The sequence below is a fragment of the Quercus suber genome, unplaced genomic scaffold (genome assembly GCF_002906115.3).
Source record: "Quercus suber isolate HL8 unplaced genomic scaffold, Cork oak 2.0 scaffold_226, whole genome shotgun sequence".
NCBI lineage: Eukaryota > Viridiplantae > Streptophyta > Magnoliopsida > Fagales > Fagaceae > Quercus > Quercus suber.
Genome location: NW_027069684.1, coordinates 411,934 through 428,988, shown reverse-complemented (window position 1 = coordinate 428,988; position 17,055 = coordinate 411,934). Strand labels below are relative to the sequence as shown.

The window sequence follows — 17,055 nt, the reverse complement described above, 5'->3', positions numbered from 1 at the left end:
ATCTTGTTTGTCATCAACACTACCGCTGGTAATAGTTGGGCCATCAAATGTTTCATCTCCTGGACACTTGGTTGGAAGGGGAGACCCACACAATGAAGGGTTGCCCTTGTATATGGATGCATCATTTAGTGTTTGGAGCTGATTACCAGATGTGATTTTTCCTACCAAGTTGTTAAAAGATAGGTTCAAGTATGCCAAGAAAGTCAAAGAAGACAGACTTTTAGGAATCGGTCCAGAAAGACTATTTTTCGAGAGATCAAGCGATTCAAGCCACCGCAAGATTCCAATACTCCGAGGAATGTTTCCAGTCAAAAGATTAATTGACAAGTTCACTGTACCCAATTTTATAAGGCGTGATAGTTCATTGGGAATTTCTCCCGTCAAATGATTCCCTGAAAGATCAATGCTACTAACAAGCCCAAGAATTCTACCATATAAAAGCTCTTGTCCTTTTGTCACTAAAATTGTTTCCTCTTGATATTCATAAACACCAAAGTAACTATTGTTGTAGCCATAAATCAAAGCAGTCAAATTGTCCAAACAATCTAGAATGCCACCATAAAGATTGTTTTGTGCAAGATCTAGGATGTGAAGACTTGGAAGATTGCACCATTGTCGAGGAATGATTCCACTAAATAGATTTGAACGTAAGTGTAGCATTAAGACATGCGATCCTATCCATGATGGAAGGTTCCTTGAGAGATAATTTCCACCAAGATCAATGCTCCAAAGAGAACAATTTCTCAACGAAGAAGGAATTTCTCCATAAAGATTGTTGTTGCTCAACACTAATACTTCAAGAGAATTTAGGAAACCCATTGAGTTTGGAATTTTTCCAGATAGGTTGTTATATGCAATATCCACAACCATTGGGAATTGTGAATCATTCCAATGATGGGGAAGCTCCCCTGAAAGATGATTTTTCCCAAGAGAGAGTATATTAAGAAATTCTATTTTGGTTATGGATAAGGGAATTGTACCAAAAAGGTGATTCTTTGAAAGATATAATATTTGCAACTTTGGCATTAGATTACCAATATTTTATGGGATAGGGGTTGAAAATAAATTGCTTTCAAGATACAGTTCGGCTACATTTTTAAAACAAAGTGGGATAGGACCCTTGAAGCGATTATAACTTAGATCAAAATAAGTTACATTTGGAAATACTAAGTGTTGTGGAAACTTCCCGCTGATCTGGTTGTTTGATAGATCCAAGTGAGTGAGTTGAGAAGATATCTCAAAGAACCAATCCTCAAGTATAGCTCCTGAGATTCCGACGTTACTAAGGATGACATATGTAAGCTCAGTCTAAACTTGAAGCCATATAGGAAATTTGGAGCCAATAAGACAACCTTCTAGCTCAAGATCTTTAAGCTTGAAAGGAGGAACCCAGTCGTATGTCACATTGAAAATTAGAGATTGGTTTTTATCAATTGTTACTGCAAAATTTTCTAGTCTTGTGAGATTCATCAAATGAGCTTCTATTATGACACCTTCCCAGGAATTCAATTCAAGATTCAAACTTACTAACTTTGAGAGTTGTCCAAGACTTTCAGGGATGGTTCCGTTCATCTCATTTTCAGAGAGGGAAAATAGTTGCAAGGATGACAAGTTGCCAATAGAAGATGGAATTGAACCCGGAAAAGAGTTGGAATCGAGAATGAGTTTGGTCAAGCTTCCAAGCCTCCCCAATGAATCAGGAATTTTCCCTGCCAACCTGTTAGAACTCAAATCTAGGGACTCCATGCTATTGTTCAAGGAAGTTGAGAAATTACCTAAGAAACTATCAACACTGCCACTAAAATTGTTCATTGAAAGATCTAGAGTCTTCAATTTGCAAAAAATTCCAAAGAAGCTTGGCAGTTGATCACTGATTTTATGATTGAAACCCAAATCTAGGTCCTCAATATTTCTTAGGTTCACAAAATCGTATGGAATGGTACCTTGTAAAGCATTACCACAAAGATCAAGTTTTATGAGGCTGGTAAGATTAAACAACCACCGAGGTATGGAAGAGTTAAATTGGTTGAATGATAAATCAAGGACAGAAAGAGAGCTGAAATTACAAATGGAAGGGAAAGAGGAAGGCTTTCAAGCTCACAATAAGATAAATGTAACTCAAGAAGGGAAGGAAGCGTATTAACTGCTTGCAACCAATCTGCTTCGACACCACTGAAATTCACTCCCGTCATATCTAGATACTTCAAAGAAGAGAGACCTGACAACCAATCCATATTTCTGGAATAGAGTGGCGAGAAGTCGCCATTGTCTTTAAGGTCAAGATGTATCAAGCTCGACAAATTGCCAAGATGAGGAAGAATTCGCCCAGAAAAGGATGCGGAAGAGAGATTGAGATATATCAAGTTCTCTAGCATGCCAAAAAATTCAGGAATTTGAATTCCTATAAAATCATTTTCGCTTAGATCCAGGTAATTTACATATTTCAAGTGAATCAAAGAAGCATTTATCTTACCACCTAGGCCCGCATTCCGAAGGTCAAGTTTGGTGACAGGATATGATTTGTTGTTGCACTCTATGCCTCTCCATTGGCAGCAATCTCCGCTAACCCAAGAAGAAAGCCTACATGAAGGATCAGTAAGGCCTTTCTTGAAGCTGAGAAGGGCTTCTCTTTCGGTGTGGATGCATTTGACATTAGTGTGAACTTCACTGCATGAACTGAGTTTGATTATCCCCAGAGGGGAAGACGCAAACAAGGATAGTAGAAGAAATAGCATAGTAAGATTACTCATGGAGTTAATCTCAAAACTGAAATCCTTGCTGCTAAAAATGTGTCTTGAGTGATTTCTATGAAACGAAAGCCATGTTTGAGGATGGATATTAATCGGTGGGATCACTCATCTGGAAGATTTTACAACCACTGAATGGTCTGGTCAATGATGAAAGTTTTTCCACAAGCATTGTTTGTTCATTGAGTGTTTTTCTTTCCAAAGCGTAAACAATGGTTTTGCCTTATGTGTGCAGTTTAGTTTAAAGATTTTTTGTAATGGAATTATGGAAATAGCCCTGGCCATTTGATAAATCACTTTTTTTTTTCTTTTTTAATAGACACAATTGGTTTTTTTTTTTTTCCTTATTCCAAGCTCTAGCTAGCATCTGTAATACCCGAAAGTGCACGTAATATTTTGACTTCAGATGATTATATTCATTTGAATAGTATAAAATCTTATCACGTTGGCAATGACCTTACCCCAATTATTTGGGGTGTTGGCCACAATTATTTAGGTTGATATGTTTTGGTGTTTTGATAGATTGATTCTTCATTATATGTCCTCTCCTCTTATATCATTGTTTTGATTTTAGTTTGGGTTAATTGGTAGTTGTTTTTGAAGTGGAAATTTGAATTTGTATCATAATATATTCTATTTTGAGTGGAAATTTGATGTTTCACACGATGCGCAAATACTTTTTAATTTCAAATTAGAATTTTTTTATATTTTTATATTTTTTTTGTAATAAAAAAAAAATCTGTCCCAAATTACATCACGAAACTAATTAGTATGATATAAACTTTGACATTTTTTTTATCTGAAGGCGAAATGTATATTGGTTACTGTAGGGTCGATTTTTGTAGCCTAAGCCCAAAAGAGATTGGTTATAGGCCCAACGAACCTAGAACAATAAATTTGTAGAAAGTGGGTTGAAGGTTTAGGCGCCGACCGGCGTCTTAAAAGCCTGAACATCTTTTCCTTTTATTGAAGAAACACTTGGAACAATTTACAACTAGGAGATGCTCCTCGGCCCATGGCCGAGGAGGCTTTTTTCCCCCCTTCACTCCAAAAACCAAAAACAAAAACCCCCCTATACATTTTGCTTGTCTCTCTTATATATTGCTCTCTTCCTCTTTCTGTTGATCGTTCATTGGCCTCTCCTCTGGCCGCCTGTCCCATCAGAGGTCGTATCCGTGCTCAAGTGGTTCACCCTGATCGATGTAGCCCTGCCCGGGGGTTGCATCCTCATTAATGCGGCCAGAAGGGTTAGGTGAACGTATTAAGTGCTGAGGTGATAACTGGCTCTGGGTCTGTCCCCCCTCCCCTATAGTTATCCTTAGTATGCCGAGGACGAGGGGATCCTCGGCGCGGATCCAAAGAAGGGTTTGCTCCCCAAATTGGCCTTGGGTAGTCATCCCTCCTCGGACTTGGCCATTTGGGCCTGGCTTGGAGTGGGCCGTGGCTGTATGATTTCCTGGCCCCACAATAGCCCCTCAAAATCTTGCTGCACGCATCCTTGGGCGGGGAGGAGGATTTTGACATCCTCGGCCTCATCCTCCCCCACCCTTCGTTAGTGCCGGGGCCCATTCACCTGCCAAGGGCACGTCGCTGACGCTTCGGAGCATGTAACATGTCCATCATTAAATCCAAGCGGCTCTGTGCTCCCCAGGTCCAAAGAGGAGTTATCCATCCAACGGTGGAGATTCGTCTGCCATTCATGAGCGGGAAAACCCGCATGGCTCCTCGATTTGGGGTATAAATACCCATACGAACCGCTTCTTCCTGTTCCTCATTTGTAATCGAAGATATTCGTGCGCCCTTCCCGAGTTCAGACACCCCCTTACTAGCACCTCCAGCACAAAAGCCTGTCCGAGGAGCCCTTTCTCCTTCCTTGTAAGTCGCTTTCTTTTTGGCCCCTCTTTCTCGTTACCCTTTTTTCTGCTTCGCCTGTTCTTTTTTAGTTCTTTTAGGCGTCTACTGGGATGGGTAGGTTTAAGAAATACGTCGATACTGAGGAGGCGATGGAGAAATTCATCACCGACTATAAAATTCCCGGCAATGTGAATCTGAGACATTGTGAGGACGGGGAGTGGCGAATATACAGGCAGGAGGGCGAGATGGTAATTCTCGTAGTCGCCTTCCTTGAAGGGGGGATGACGATCCCCATGGGGCCGGTGATGAGGGATTACCTCATGCACTTTCGGTTGGCCCCCACCCAGTGTGGGATAAATGTCTTCAGGATTCTGGGCTGTGTGAACGCCCTGAATGAGAAGATGGGGCTGAGGTTGACCCATCATGACGTGAACTGGTGTTACAATCTTCAGCTTCTTAAGGGCAAGTCGTATTACCTGAAAACGAGGGACAACGGGGTGCGGCTCATTCAGTGCCTCCCTGAGTCCAGCAAGGGGTTCTATGAGGATTTCCTCATTGTGTCGGGTGAGTGGCATGATGGCCTTCACTGCCCAACAACAGAGGGCACACCAGGTGGGGCAGTGGGGGACAGATAGGGTTTCAAGCTCTCGTCTCTTTTCTTTACCCCCTTTCTTTTTTACTAACGTCCTGGTACTTTTCGTTTACAGACCCACATGCTTTCCAGCGTCACTTCCATCTGATCAACCGAGAAGACTTGCAAAAGGTGTTGAGAGCGCCGGTGTACATAAACGAGGACGACAACCAGGTTAGGGCCGCCCACATAATTTTGGGTTATACACCTACCTAGAAATCGTTCCCGGTTCCGAAGCACGTCATCCTAGCCAACGATCCTCGGCTCCAGAGGATTACTGTGACCGAGGACAGATTCTCGTTCCCCGCGGGGCCTTTTGATCAGGAAACTGTCACATTAGCCGTCCCCTCTTCTTCCCAACTGTTTGCCGAGGCTGTCGAGGGAGCTCCAGAGGGGGAAGGGGACGCGTTTGAAGTTTTCGCTCATCTTGATCAGTCCGAGGATCCTCCCGGGGAATTGGGTGATCCCAACTTGAGCGAAGCAGACCTCCTTGCTTCAGAAACCCCTCATCGGCCGTCAATGGGCTACAAGAGGAAACCCACCACCAAGTTGTTGGACCTGCTTGAGGGCCAGCCGGGGGAGTCCCAACAGAAAACTCCTACTCCTCCTTCGAAGGCTAAGTTGACTTCCGCTCGGCAGAAGCTTCCTCCTTCTCCTTCCCAGACGCGCTCGCCCTCTGGGTCTGTGCCTGCTGGTCCTAAGAAGAAGGATAAGGGTAAAAGGATCGTGGGGGATAGGACGGTGTCCTCACAGGAGGAGGACACTGCTCTGCGGCCATCCAAGCAGCTTAAGATAGGCGGAAGGAGTCCGGATAGATAGGTCACCGACACCACCTCGTCCGAGATTGACGCTTGGCTCCTAGCCCCGATGCTCCGCGGGGAGCCATTGAGGGATAACGCCTCTCTTAGGGATTTCAACGAGGGCGAGGGTACGCGCGTGGCAGACGCATTGGAGAGGAGCCTGCTGCTCCCAGTAGACATGGCTGAGCTTGACTCATTGACGAGCGAGCAGGTCTTCCTCAGCCTTAAGCGATATGTGGGGATGGTAAGGGCTATAACCTCAATTCTTTTCCCACTCTTTTCCTCTTATGGGGTTCATCGCACATTGGTCATTTTGACAGGCCGTCCAAGCTATCTTTGCGTTGGAAGGGGCGGCAAACGACCAGAAGGAGGTCCTTAAAAAGGAGCGCGACTGGCGATACTAGGCCACCAATACTCTGAAAAATTCTGAAGCTGACCTCGTCAAGGCTCGACAGGCTTTGAAGGATATGACCAGTGAGCAGGATAATGCGCTGTCTGGTCTTAAGGGCGCCCAGACCCAGGCCACGGAGCAGACGAGGCGCCTACGCAAGGCGGAGGAGCAATTACGGATCGTGAGGGATCTGATTACTGACCTGCGGGCTGACGTGGCTAAAGCCGAGGGGAATCAAAGGGCAGCGGAGTGGGCCAGGGACCAGGCCCTGCGGGCCAAGGACGAGGCTGATCGTGGCAAGGAGATGGCCGAGCGTGCCAAGGAGGAGGCCGAAGCCGCAGCCTACGCTGATGGGGTGGCTGCAGTAGAGGCCGACTACAAGGCTCAAGTCCCGGGAGTGTGTAGGCGATATTGTTCCCAGGTCTGGGCTGAGGCCCTCAAACAAGCTGGGGTGGAGGCTGCGTCCGACCTGTGGAAGGCAGAGAACGTGTATTATCCCCCCGCTATCCGTGAGGTTGCCCCTGAGGACCCTGAGGTTGGGGAGATTGCTGAAGAGGTGCGGGCAGCTGAACTGGGGGAGCATTTGAGTGAGGAGGTACCCCCAGAGATAGTGGAGATCCCTTCCGATGATCCAGCCTCCACCACTGAGGAAGTAGCTGCTCTCGCCGTACCCCCGCAAACTATCCCCTCAGGCCAAGGCTCGGAGGGGTTAGGGGCTGCCTCTGTCCAGCCAGAGCAAGAGGAGTAGGCTCCCCGGCGTCTCAACTCGTCCTGCTTTCACGTTGTCATTTTATTTTGTTATACTTCTCTTCTATGTACTGTGGCTCTTGCCATGCAATTTTTACGAACTCATCGTTGTAATGCGAATTTGATTTCCCTTTACTTGAATTGCTTATTTGTGTACACGCTGCCTGCTTTTCCTTTCTTCCTTAGATCTGTATGACTTTAGCTTGAATTGCATGTTGGTCAGTTGCGCCAGTAACGATGATAAGGAAAGGGGACGTATGCATGGGCACCTCTCTCGCGTCTCAAGGGCCCTATGGGGCTTGGTCCTCTCCTAACTTGGGATGTTTTGCAGTTGGCCTCCCTGTAGGCCTGAGTCCGAGGGCCATGCGACGCCCCTACTCTGTTCGGCGCAACGGTCTGATTGAGCGGTTAGTTTCCCCATAGGCCTGAGTCCGAGGACCATGCAGTGCCTTGGTTCTGTCTAATGCTTTCATTTCTCTGTAAGTATCTAGTTTCCCCATAGGTTTGAGTTCGAGGACCATGCAATACCTTGGTTCTGTCTAGTACCCAGGTATAGAGGAGCGAGTAGTTTCCCCATAGACCTGAGTCCGAGGACCATGCAGTGCCCTGGTTCTGTCCAACGCTTTCATTTCTCTATAAGTATCTAGTTTCCCCATAGGTTTGAGTCCGAGGACCATGCAATACCTTGGTTTTGTCTAGTACCCAGGTATAGAGGAGCGAGTAGTTTCCCCATAGGCCTGAGTCCTAAAGGAGCGAGTAGTTTCCCCATAGGCCTGAGTCCGAGGACCATGCAGTGCCCTGGTTCTATCCAAAGGTTTGAGTCCGAGGACCATGCAATACCTTGGTTCTGTCTAGTACCCAGGTATAGAGGAGCGAGTAGTTTCCCCATAGGCCTGAGTCCGAGGACCATGCAGTGCCTTGGTTCTGTCTAACGCTTTCATTTCTCTGTAAGTATCTAGTTTCCCCATAGGTTTGAGTCCGAGGACCATGCAATACCTTGGTTCTGTCTAGTACCCAGGTATAGAGGAGCGAGTAGTTTCCCCATAGGCCTGAGTCCGAGGACCATGCAGTGCCTTGGTTCTGTCTAACGCTTTCATTTCTCTGTAAGTATCTAGTTTCCCCATAGGTTTGAGTCCGAGGACCATGCAATACCTTGGTTCTGTCTAGTACCCAGGTATAGAGGAGCGAGTAGTTTCCCCATAGGCCTGAGTCCGAGGACCATGCAGTGCCTTGGTTCTGTCTAACGCTTTCATTTCTCTGTAAGTATCTAGTTTCCCCATAGGTTTGAGTCCGAGGACCATGCAATACCTTGGTTCTGTCTAGTACCCAGGTATAGAGGAGCGAGTAGTTTCCCCATAGGCCTGAGTCCGAGGACCATGCAGTGCCTTGGTTCTGTCTAACGCTTTCATTTCTCTGTAAGTATCTAGTTTCCCCATAGGTTTGAGTCCGAGGACCATGCAATACCTTGGTTCTGTCTAGTACCCAGGTATAGAGGAGCGAGTAGTTTCCCCATAGGCCTGAGTCCGAGGACCATGCAGTGCCTTGGTTCTGTCTAACGCTTTCATTTCTCTGTAAGTATCTAGTTTCCCCATAGGTTTGAGTCCGAGGACCATGCAATACCTTGGTTCTGTCTAGTACCCAGGTATAGAGGAGCGAGTAGTTTCCCCATAGGCCTGAGTCCGAGGACCATGCAGTGCCTTGGTTCTGTCTAACGCTTTCATTTCTCTGTAAGTATCTAGTTTCCCCATAGGTTTGAGTCCGAGGACCATGCAATACCTTGGTTCTGTCTAGTACCCAGGTATAGAGGAGCGAGTAGTTTCCCCATAGGCCTGAGTCCGAGGACCATGCAGTGCCTTGGTTCTGTCTAACGCTTTCATTTCTCTGTAAGTATCTAGTTTCCCCATAGGTTTGAGTCCGAGGACCATGCAATACCTTGGTTCTGTCTAGTACCCAGGTATAGAGGAGCGAGTAGTTTCCCCATAGGCCTGAGTCCGAGGACCATGCAGTGCCTTGGTTCTGTCTAACGCTTTCATTTCTCTGTAAGTATCTAGTTTCCCCATAGGTTTGAGTCCGAGGACCATGCAATACCTTGGTTCTGTCTAGTACCCAGGTATAGAGGAGCGAGTAGTTTCCCCATAGGCCTGAGTCCGAGGACCATGCAGTGCCTTGGTTCTGTCTAACGCTTTCATTTCTCTGTAAGTATCTAGTTTCCCCATAGGTTTGAGTCCGAGGACCATGCAATACCTTGGTTCTGTCTAGTACCCAGGTATAGAGGAGCGAGTAGTTTCCCCATAGGCCTGAGTCCGAGGACCATGCAGTGCCTTGGTTCTGTCTAACGCTTTCATTTCTCTGTAAGTANTAAAAGCACGGGTTGACACTTCCCTCCAGCTAGTTTTAGGGAATTGTAGGGTCCACCTAGGCCTCTAATTGTAGAACTAGCTGGTAGGAACAGTTGTAAAGCACGCCTGCCTAAGCCTCTGATTGTAATCTGTAATTTTTCTTTTTTATGAAATAATATCGAGCTCTCTTTCTTTGCTGTTGAATCATCCGTCTCGATTTTTTTTTTTTTTTTTTTTTTTTATCACCATCAATCTTTCATAGAATGATTACTTAGAACCGTCACCTGTTGTGCCGGCCAGCGCACTAATCCTTCCCACAGACGGCGCCAATTGTAGGGTCGATTTTTGTAGCCTAAGCCCAAAAGAGATTGGTTATAGGCCCAACGAACCCAGAACAATAAATTTGTAGAGAGTGGGTTGAAGGTTTAGGCGCCGACCGGCGTCTTAGAAGCCTGAACATCTTTTCCTTTTATTGAAGAAACACTTGGAACAATTTACAACTAGGAGATGCTCCTCGGCCTATGGCCGAGGAGGCTTTTTTCCCCCCTTCACTCCAAAAACCAAAAACAAAAACCCCCTATACATTTTGCTTGTCTCTCTTATATATTGCTCTCTTTCTCTTTTTGTTGATCGTTCATTGGCCTCTCCACTGACCGCCTGTCCCATCAGAGGTCATATCTGTGCTCAAGTGGTTCACCCTGATCGATGTAGCCCTGCCCGGGGGTTGCATCCCCATTAATGCGGCCAGAAGGGTTAGGTGAACGTATTAAGTGCTGAGGTGACAACTGGCTCTGGGTCTGTCCCCCCTCCCCTATAGTTATCCTTAGTATGCCGAGGACGAGGGGATCCTCGGCGCGGATCCAAAGAAGGGTTTGCTCCCCAAATTGGCCTTGGGTAGTCATCCCTCCTCGGACTGGGCCATTTGGGCCTGACTTGGAGTGGGCCGTGCCTGTACGATTTCCTGGCCCCACAGTTACCATTTAATTTTTTTTTATTTTTTTAAAAAAAGGATAATACAATGCCTTTTACACCCATAATTTTTGTAAAATGTTCCTACATGCCAATTTTTATGTGTGAGGTAAGAAAGTAACTTTCTACTACGGGAAAAATTATTCAATACAATTGGAAGGGCCATGTCAACAGTGCCTAGCAGCCCTCTAACCAATAAATGCTACAATATGTTAAAAAAAATATTTTATTAGAGTCGCAAAGAAGAAATGGAAGAACCCTTGATTTCGAGAGGGTAGAACTTGGACATAGGAAAGAAAGCAATTGGAATATATGGCCTTCCAGCCGACACCATTGTTGAATGCTTAGAAGCTCTATCATCTTAATTCATATTAAAAAAAATTAAAAAAAAAAAAAAAGTTATCCTAGAAGTTGTTTCTAACTATTGATTGATTTGCTGTATGAATGTTAAAAAAATTTGCTATTTAAACTGAAAAAATAAAATTTAAAGGAACATAGACTTTATTTCGAAAACTGATTAATTGATTATAAAATTTATGAATAAGAATTAAAAGCACAAAACACAATCATGTCCTACTATTGAAAAAATTGAAGCATGCTCCCAAGCGACCAAATATTATATAAGGCAAATCAAAAAGATAAAATTCTAAAAGATCTTATACAATTTTTAAAATTCATATAAAACAACTTTAGGTTAACTAATAACAATTTTTTTCTCAAATCATTTAAATTATAAACCTCACATTTAAAATTTCAAATACAATTCTAATAGTTCATGCTAATAAGGGGAAAAAATTATTTCATTTATGTGTGTGCAATACGATACATTAATATCAAAGTAAGGGTAAAAAAATTCAAAAAGACCAACAAAGAATAGGTAAAAATATGTAGAATACTGGTTGAAGGTTGACAAAATAGTATATATGTTGCCAAAGTGACATACCCATCAAATCAAAATTTCCAAAGCCCATAAGAAGTTCTTCCCATATCCAATCACAACCCTCACAAAACTCACGATGACCTTTGACCTCCACATCAAAACCACAAGTCATTGTCACTCAAAATCAAAACCACAAGACCTATACTCTGGTTTTAGCCAACTTATATGGGTTAGGGTGAGATGGGATAGCCTAATAAGGTTAGACATGTGTAGTTGATGGTAGAAGCTAAAGGACATTCTTCCCAATTTGGAGAATCTCATATGTGTATTTGAGTTGGGATAACGTAAAGGGTTACAAGCAGGTATATATAAAGAAGCAGAAGTGCAAGAGATGAAAACCCAAAGTGCGTGTGTGTTTGTGTGCGTGCGTGCATGCGTGTGTGTGTGTGTGTTAGAGAGAGAGAGAGAGAGAGAGAGAGAGAGAGCCTTAAAACAAGGAACCAAAGATAACTAAAAGATCATATCTTTTATTATGAGAAAATGTTCAAGGAAAGTGCTACATAACAAGACCTCATGGCTCATGCTCTCCCATGTGAGATCTCTCACATATATATATATATATATATATGTATATTCATTTAAGTGTGTCAACCAAATGCTTGAGTAATTGATTATTACAAAGTATATCGCTTATGACTTTGGTTTCATTTTAATTTTAATTAAGAAAATTATTATTTTGTGAGGGACTTTGATTTTCATCACCACTAAAAAGATTCTTAAAATCCCCAAATTTTGTTGCATAAATATTTATTAATAAAAAAAACTGTATAATTTCAAGACTACAATATTTGCTTGATTAGGATTTGACATTTCTTATTTGTCTTGTAAAAGTTATGATATAAAAAATATTTGAAAGATAGATTTCTATTTTTAATTGGACTTTTTTAGTTAATTTTTCTATTTTTACTAATTTAATGTATTTATTTATATTTTAAATAATTATGAAATTAACCATAAAGTAATCATGGTTTGATCTTAAAACCTTGAACTTCTCATTTTCAGTGTAAAATTAAACATTTCACTATTTCCTTATCTTCCACATTAACTTTCATATCTTTATAATTATGGTGTCATATTAATTCACTTTAATTAAATAATATTAAAATGCTACACCACATTCTTTTTTTCTTATGTCCCACATTTGTTATCACTCACTACCCTCATATAATCATATAATGACTGACATTAATCGCGGTTATTACTGTCTATCTTGTGCCCCCCAGAGTGTATCCTTTAATTTAGATAATCATGTGCCTCTCTTTTGCCAAGTTAAACGAATCACGGCCTAGGCTTTTTTATTTTTTTTAATTATATTTGTTTTTTTATGGGCTTAGTATTGATTTTCTAGCCGACGTTCAGCTGCCACACTGAGAGTATTTGATGGGCTTAGTATGTTCCTTCAATAAAATTAATATTTGGCACAGCACTTCCAATTAATAAAATTCTTTCAATTTTCTTTAAAGGGATTTATCAATGTCATAATGATGAAGGTGGAAACAGGAATGTGGAATCAGCTACATAGTGATACCAAAGGTAACTGTGAGCCCAAAAGACGTTTGGTTCTAGACCATATAGAATTCACGTGCGGTATCCAAATTATCATACTTCATTCTCTTGATCCCTCTATCCTTGTTATGAATCATGATATATGGTTTCCTGCTCTCTTCTTCATCATCCTCAAAAAGTTAACGCTACGGGTACCACAAATGAGATTCTCTCCCCTTGCTTTGTATCTCTCTCCATTCTACAAAAAAAAGTAGATAATTTGATATATTTTAATAATTTACTTCTTAAAAAATATTAAATAAAATTTTACTGATTTACTCCCAACTACGTGTCTTTTCTTCTTCTATTCTGTATTATTTTTAATTAAATCGGTAAATATATTATATAACACATGAACAAAAGATATATTATTATTATTATAAAAAAATATGATTAATTATTTGAAACTATTTATATGCATTGAATATATGATTGTTGCATTATATTTATAATTTTATTTTAGACTATGAAAAAGTCATGACACAACTTTTATGGGAGAATTTACAGACTAACATAGTGAGGAGAAATAATATCATAAGTTAACATGTGGTTGGAAGAAAATTGCAAACTAACATATCGAGTTTTATAGACTCAATTTTAGTTTAAAACTCGAGGGTTAAAGACTCGATTCCCAGTTGGTGAGTTGGAAATATGATGCCAGATAGATCTCAAGTCTTATAAACTCGAGTTCTAAAAAGCAAAACTAAGTCTATAAGACTCGATTTTGGTACTTGAAGAATTGACCTGAAGAAGAACTAGAAAAACGATTTGACGAAGAACAGAGGAAGAACAAATTTGAAGAGGAACAATCTAAAGAGGAAGAACGAAGAATGCTGGAGCTCTGATTGGACGATTGAATGCTGGGTGTGCGATTAGACGATCTGGTCTTTAGATCTGCACGAAGAAGAACGCTGGGTCAAAAGAATGCAAGGAACAAGAAGGAAGAAGAACGCAAGGAAGAAAAAGAAGACTGGGTGAAACTCAAGTCTTAAAAACTTAAGTCCCATGTGGATTTTTTTCCACGTCATATGCCACCACTTACAAATCCAGGCTTAGAAACTTGAGTTTTATCTTGGAACTCAAGTTTTAAACACTTGAGATGCTAATTTTTCACATTGTTTTGAAATGTGACAACTAATTAAATGGTTTGATATTTAAGGTTATTTGGGAAAAAAATTCCAACTTTTATACCACAACTCCTGCCATATTCTTAATATATACAATTGTTAAATAATTGTTAAAATATTATTGATTGTATACATATTGTATATACATAGGAAAAAAAAATATTAATCATCTCATTTTTTAGCCATCTCCTAAAGATTAATTTCTAGATCCACTACTGCACATGACAAATTGAGTTGTAGAGAAAGAGTGGTAACAATATATAAAAGTAATAAGCAATTAATCATGATCTGCAACATAGAATAATTTTGACAAAAATTGTCAAAGATTATATTTGATAAAAATGAGCTTGATTAACTAATCAAAGAGATTACAACAGCTTTATATACTAGCTAATATAAGCAAATAACAGAACAAACTATACTAACCAACTAAATGATTCTCTAACTAAATCTTACACGTGCTAAGTGTGCATCAACTAATAGATTATCTACAACTAATCCAAGCTACAAGTCGTTTAGTATCAATCATAAGAAAAACTACAGTCGTTTATCTCCTTCTTCTAGTTTGCAGTCTTGTGCTCTGTTTCTTTGGTTGAACACTTCTTTTTCATGTCATCATTCTGATAAAATTATAACATTTTATGCGGTATTAGAATCACTCACAAAACTTTTGTATATGGACTTTATCGAATGAACCTCACAAAAGTCATGCGTAAATGGTATGACCCCTTTTTTCACTCAGCAAAGACTAGCTTTTCCCACATTGTTTTTTCCTTTCTAAACGTAAACAATGGGCTTTGACTCATCAGTCATCAGGCTGTCAGAACTTTGAATCTTTCTTTTTTGTCTTGAAATTACGGCAGAGGCCATCGTTGATTTATTAATTACTCTTAGAACTTTACCTACATGAGTTTAATTAGGGATAAATGTATATTACTGACTTGTGAACTAACATAGAAGTGTGAACTAACATAGAAGTCATTGTTTAATGTTTTATTTTTTTCCACACGGTAAGCGAAAGTTCGTGTTAGAATCCACACACGGTATGGACTAGAGAGTAGAAGTAGCCTGCCTCATGAATCATGCGTAAAAACACTAGGACCCATTTTCCACTCGGCGGAGACTACTTTTTCACTTTTTCCATTTGCAGGAATCATATTGCTTTTTCTACTTTTTCTTTTTCCTTTATCATTCCTAATCTCTTCTAAACAATTCCATTTCTTAGGAGACGTGGCTGGCATTTAATCCAGTTATAGATATTAGACACTTTGTTATTTTATGTGGTTTAAAAATACCCCTACACTTTACGTTTAAGCAAAGATAAAAGTTAGGGACAAATACATAAAATAAAACTCACTATTTCCACTGCATCACTTTCAAATACACATTAAAAAAAAAGTTCACCTCACAATCCATTGGAATTCAATATATGTGTTTTCTATTTGAATTCACCTTAGCCACATACAATTACTGCTCCTTTAAGAAAGAAATATTTATCATTTTCACAATTTTGTCTATGTCACTTTTATAATTATGGCAAAGAGATAAATCTATAAATTCTTCTTTATTATTTTGGAGAGATAAATTTATAAATTCTTCTAGCAAAAAGGAAAATTTAAGTGTTTTTAACTCTCTCTTGGATTTATGTATCATTGATTGATTTCAATTCCAAATCTGTAGTTTCAATTTTCTAACTTGATTACATTGTGTAATAAAACATTACTAGGTTTTTATTTTTATTTTCTTTTATAGTTTTGTAGGTGGAAAAGCAAATCCTTGAAGCAATCTATCTCTAAGAAGAAATAGTACAATGAGGTATAGTTTTCACATTATTAAAATCTCTTTTAATTTTTTTTTTAAAAATTTTGTGACTCTAATGGTATGCTTCTATGATTATTAGGGTAGAAAAGCAAAGAAGATTCAAATTTGTTGAATCGAAGGGTTTTAATACTTGGGTTGAGATTTCATAGTGGCTGATTTGCTTTGACCATAATGGCTTTTGTTGGAGGTTACTTGGGGATTGCACAACTATGGTGGTAGAACTTGAGATTTAGCCAAGGGTAGTTAATTAACGGGTTGAGTATTTTGAAGGTATGGGTTTTTTTATTTTTTATTATAATTTAAAGAGATTTTGTGTGTCCTTTTAAAACCAGAGTTGTTAATTTTTGTCTAGAAGTTTTAATTTCAAATTCAAATTTAAACATTTGTTTTAGTTACGTGCATCACATATTTTTTATTAAAAAATTGACAAATACAAGTTCCAAATAAAATCAATCTCTTTGAGATAAAGAAGTTCTCTTATGAGATATCAAAGTTTTTTTTTTTTCCTATTTACAAGCTTCAGTTTTTATATCTAAATGTTTGAATATTGCTAATTTGGCTCAGCTGTGAACATTTTCTATTATTTTGATTTTATAAATAAATTATGATTAGTGAATATATGATGGTGGACCATATGAGAATACACTTTCACCGCTCATAACTTGCCATGTAGCGAGTTATGGCACAAAATTATACGCTTTTATGTGTCTCTAAAATTGTTCACTTTTATACTGCTCTAGCATTACTCAAATTTTTTTCAAGTTTGAACCGACTGTAGTCTAGATAGATTGGTCTGGTCAGTGGTCAAGTCAATGATAATGACTCAAGTGAGTGGAAGAACTCCGCCTATTTCGTTAGTCATGCTCATGCAACTGATGCAAGCCTTTTTATTTTTTATTTTTCTCTGTTCCCGCTCAGTTTGCCTTTCTCCAATGGTTGATCACTCTTTTTGTTTTTAACGGTCCCACACGGTAAGCCATACAATTCCTTTTCCACACGGCAAGTCAGTAAACTTTAGGTTGGGGTTTTTTTTTTTTAATCAGATAATTTGGGGCTTACCCACTTGGAGACACAAGAAGCACAATAATCGGCCCACAAGGATAGAGGCCAGATAAGATTGTTTTTTTTTTTTTTTTTTTTTTTT

At 40.1% G+C, this 17,055-nt stretch overlaps 2 protein-coding genes across 2 annotated transcripts in view; both read right to left on the bottom strand.

The window, feature by feature from the left end:
* Positions 1-1,308: 1,308 nt before the first annotated feature.
* Positions 1,309-2,750, bottom strand: LOC112012037 (receptor-like protein EIX1). Its single transcript, XM_024044396.1, has 2 exons — positions 2,102-2,750; positions 1,309-1,943 (listed from the first exon to the last, which is right to left on the bottom strand). Exons 1-2 carry the CDS (start codon positions 2,748-2,750, stop codon positions 1,309-1,311), a joined length of 1,284 nt encoding a protein of 427 aa, XP_023900164.1.
* Positions 2,751-14,371: 11,621 nt separating this feature from the next.
* Positions 14,372-17,055, bottom strand: part of LOC136061336 (regulator of telomere elongation helicase 1 homolog) — an 8,717-nt gene continuing 6,033 nt past the window's right edge. The window contains 1 exon segment of the mRNA XM_065780176.1: positions 14,372-14,378. Coding sequence (XP_065636248.1) covers positions 14,372-14,378 — 7 coding nt within the window.

What these genes read in the sequence shown, in the direction of transcription:
- LOC112012037 (XM_024044396.1), bottom strand. Translation starts at nt 2,750, where the DNA reads ATGAGTAATCTTACTATGCTATTTCTTCTACTATCCTTGTTTGCGTCT. An exon ending in TGAGTTACATTTATCTTATT is followed by an intron (nt 1,944 to 2,101) that starts GTGAGCTTGAAA and finishes ATGCTTTACAAG; the next exon opens with GTACCATTCCATACGATTTT.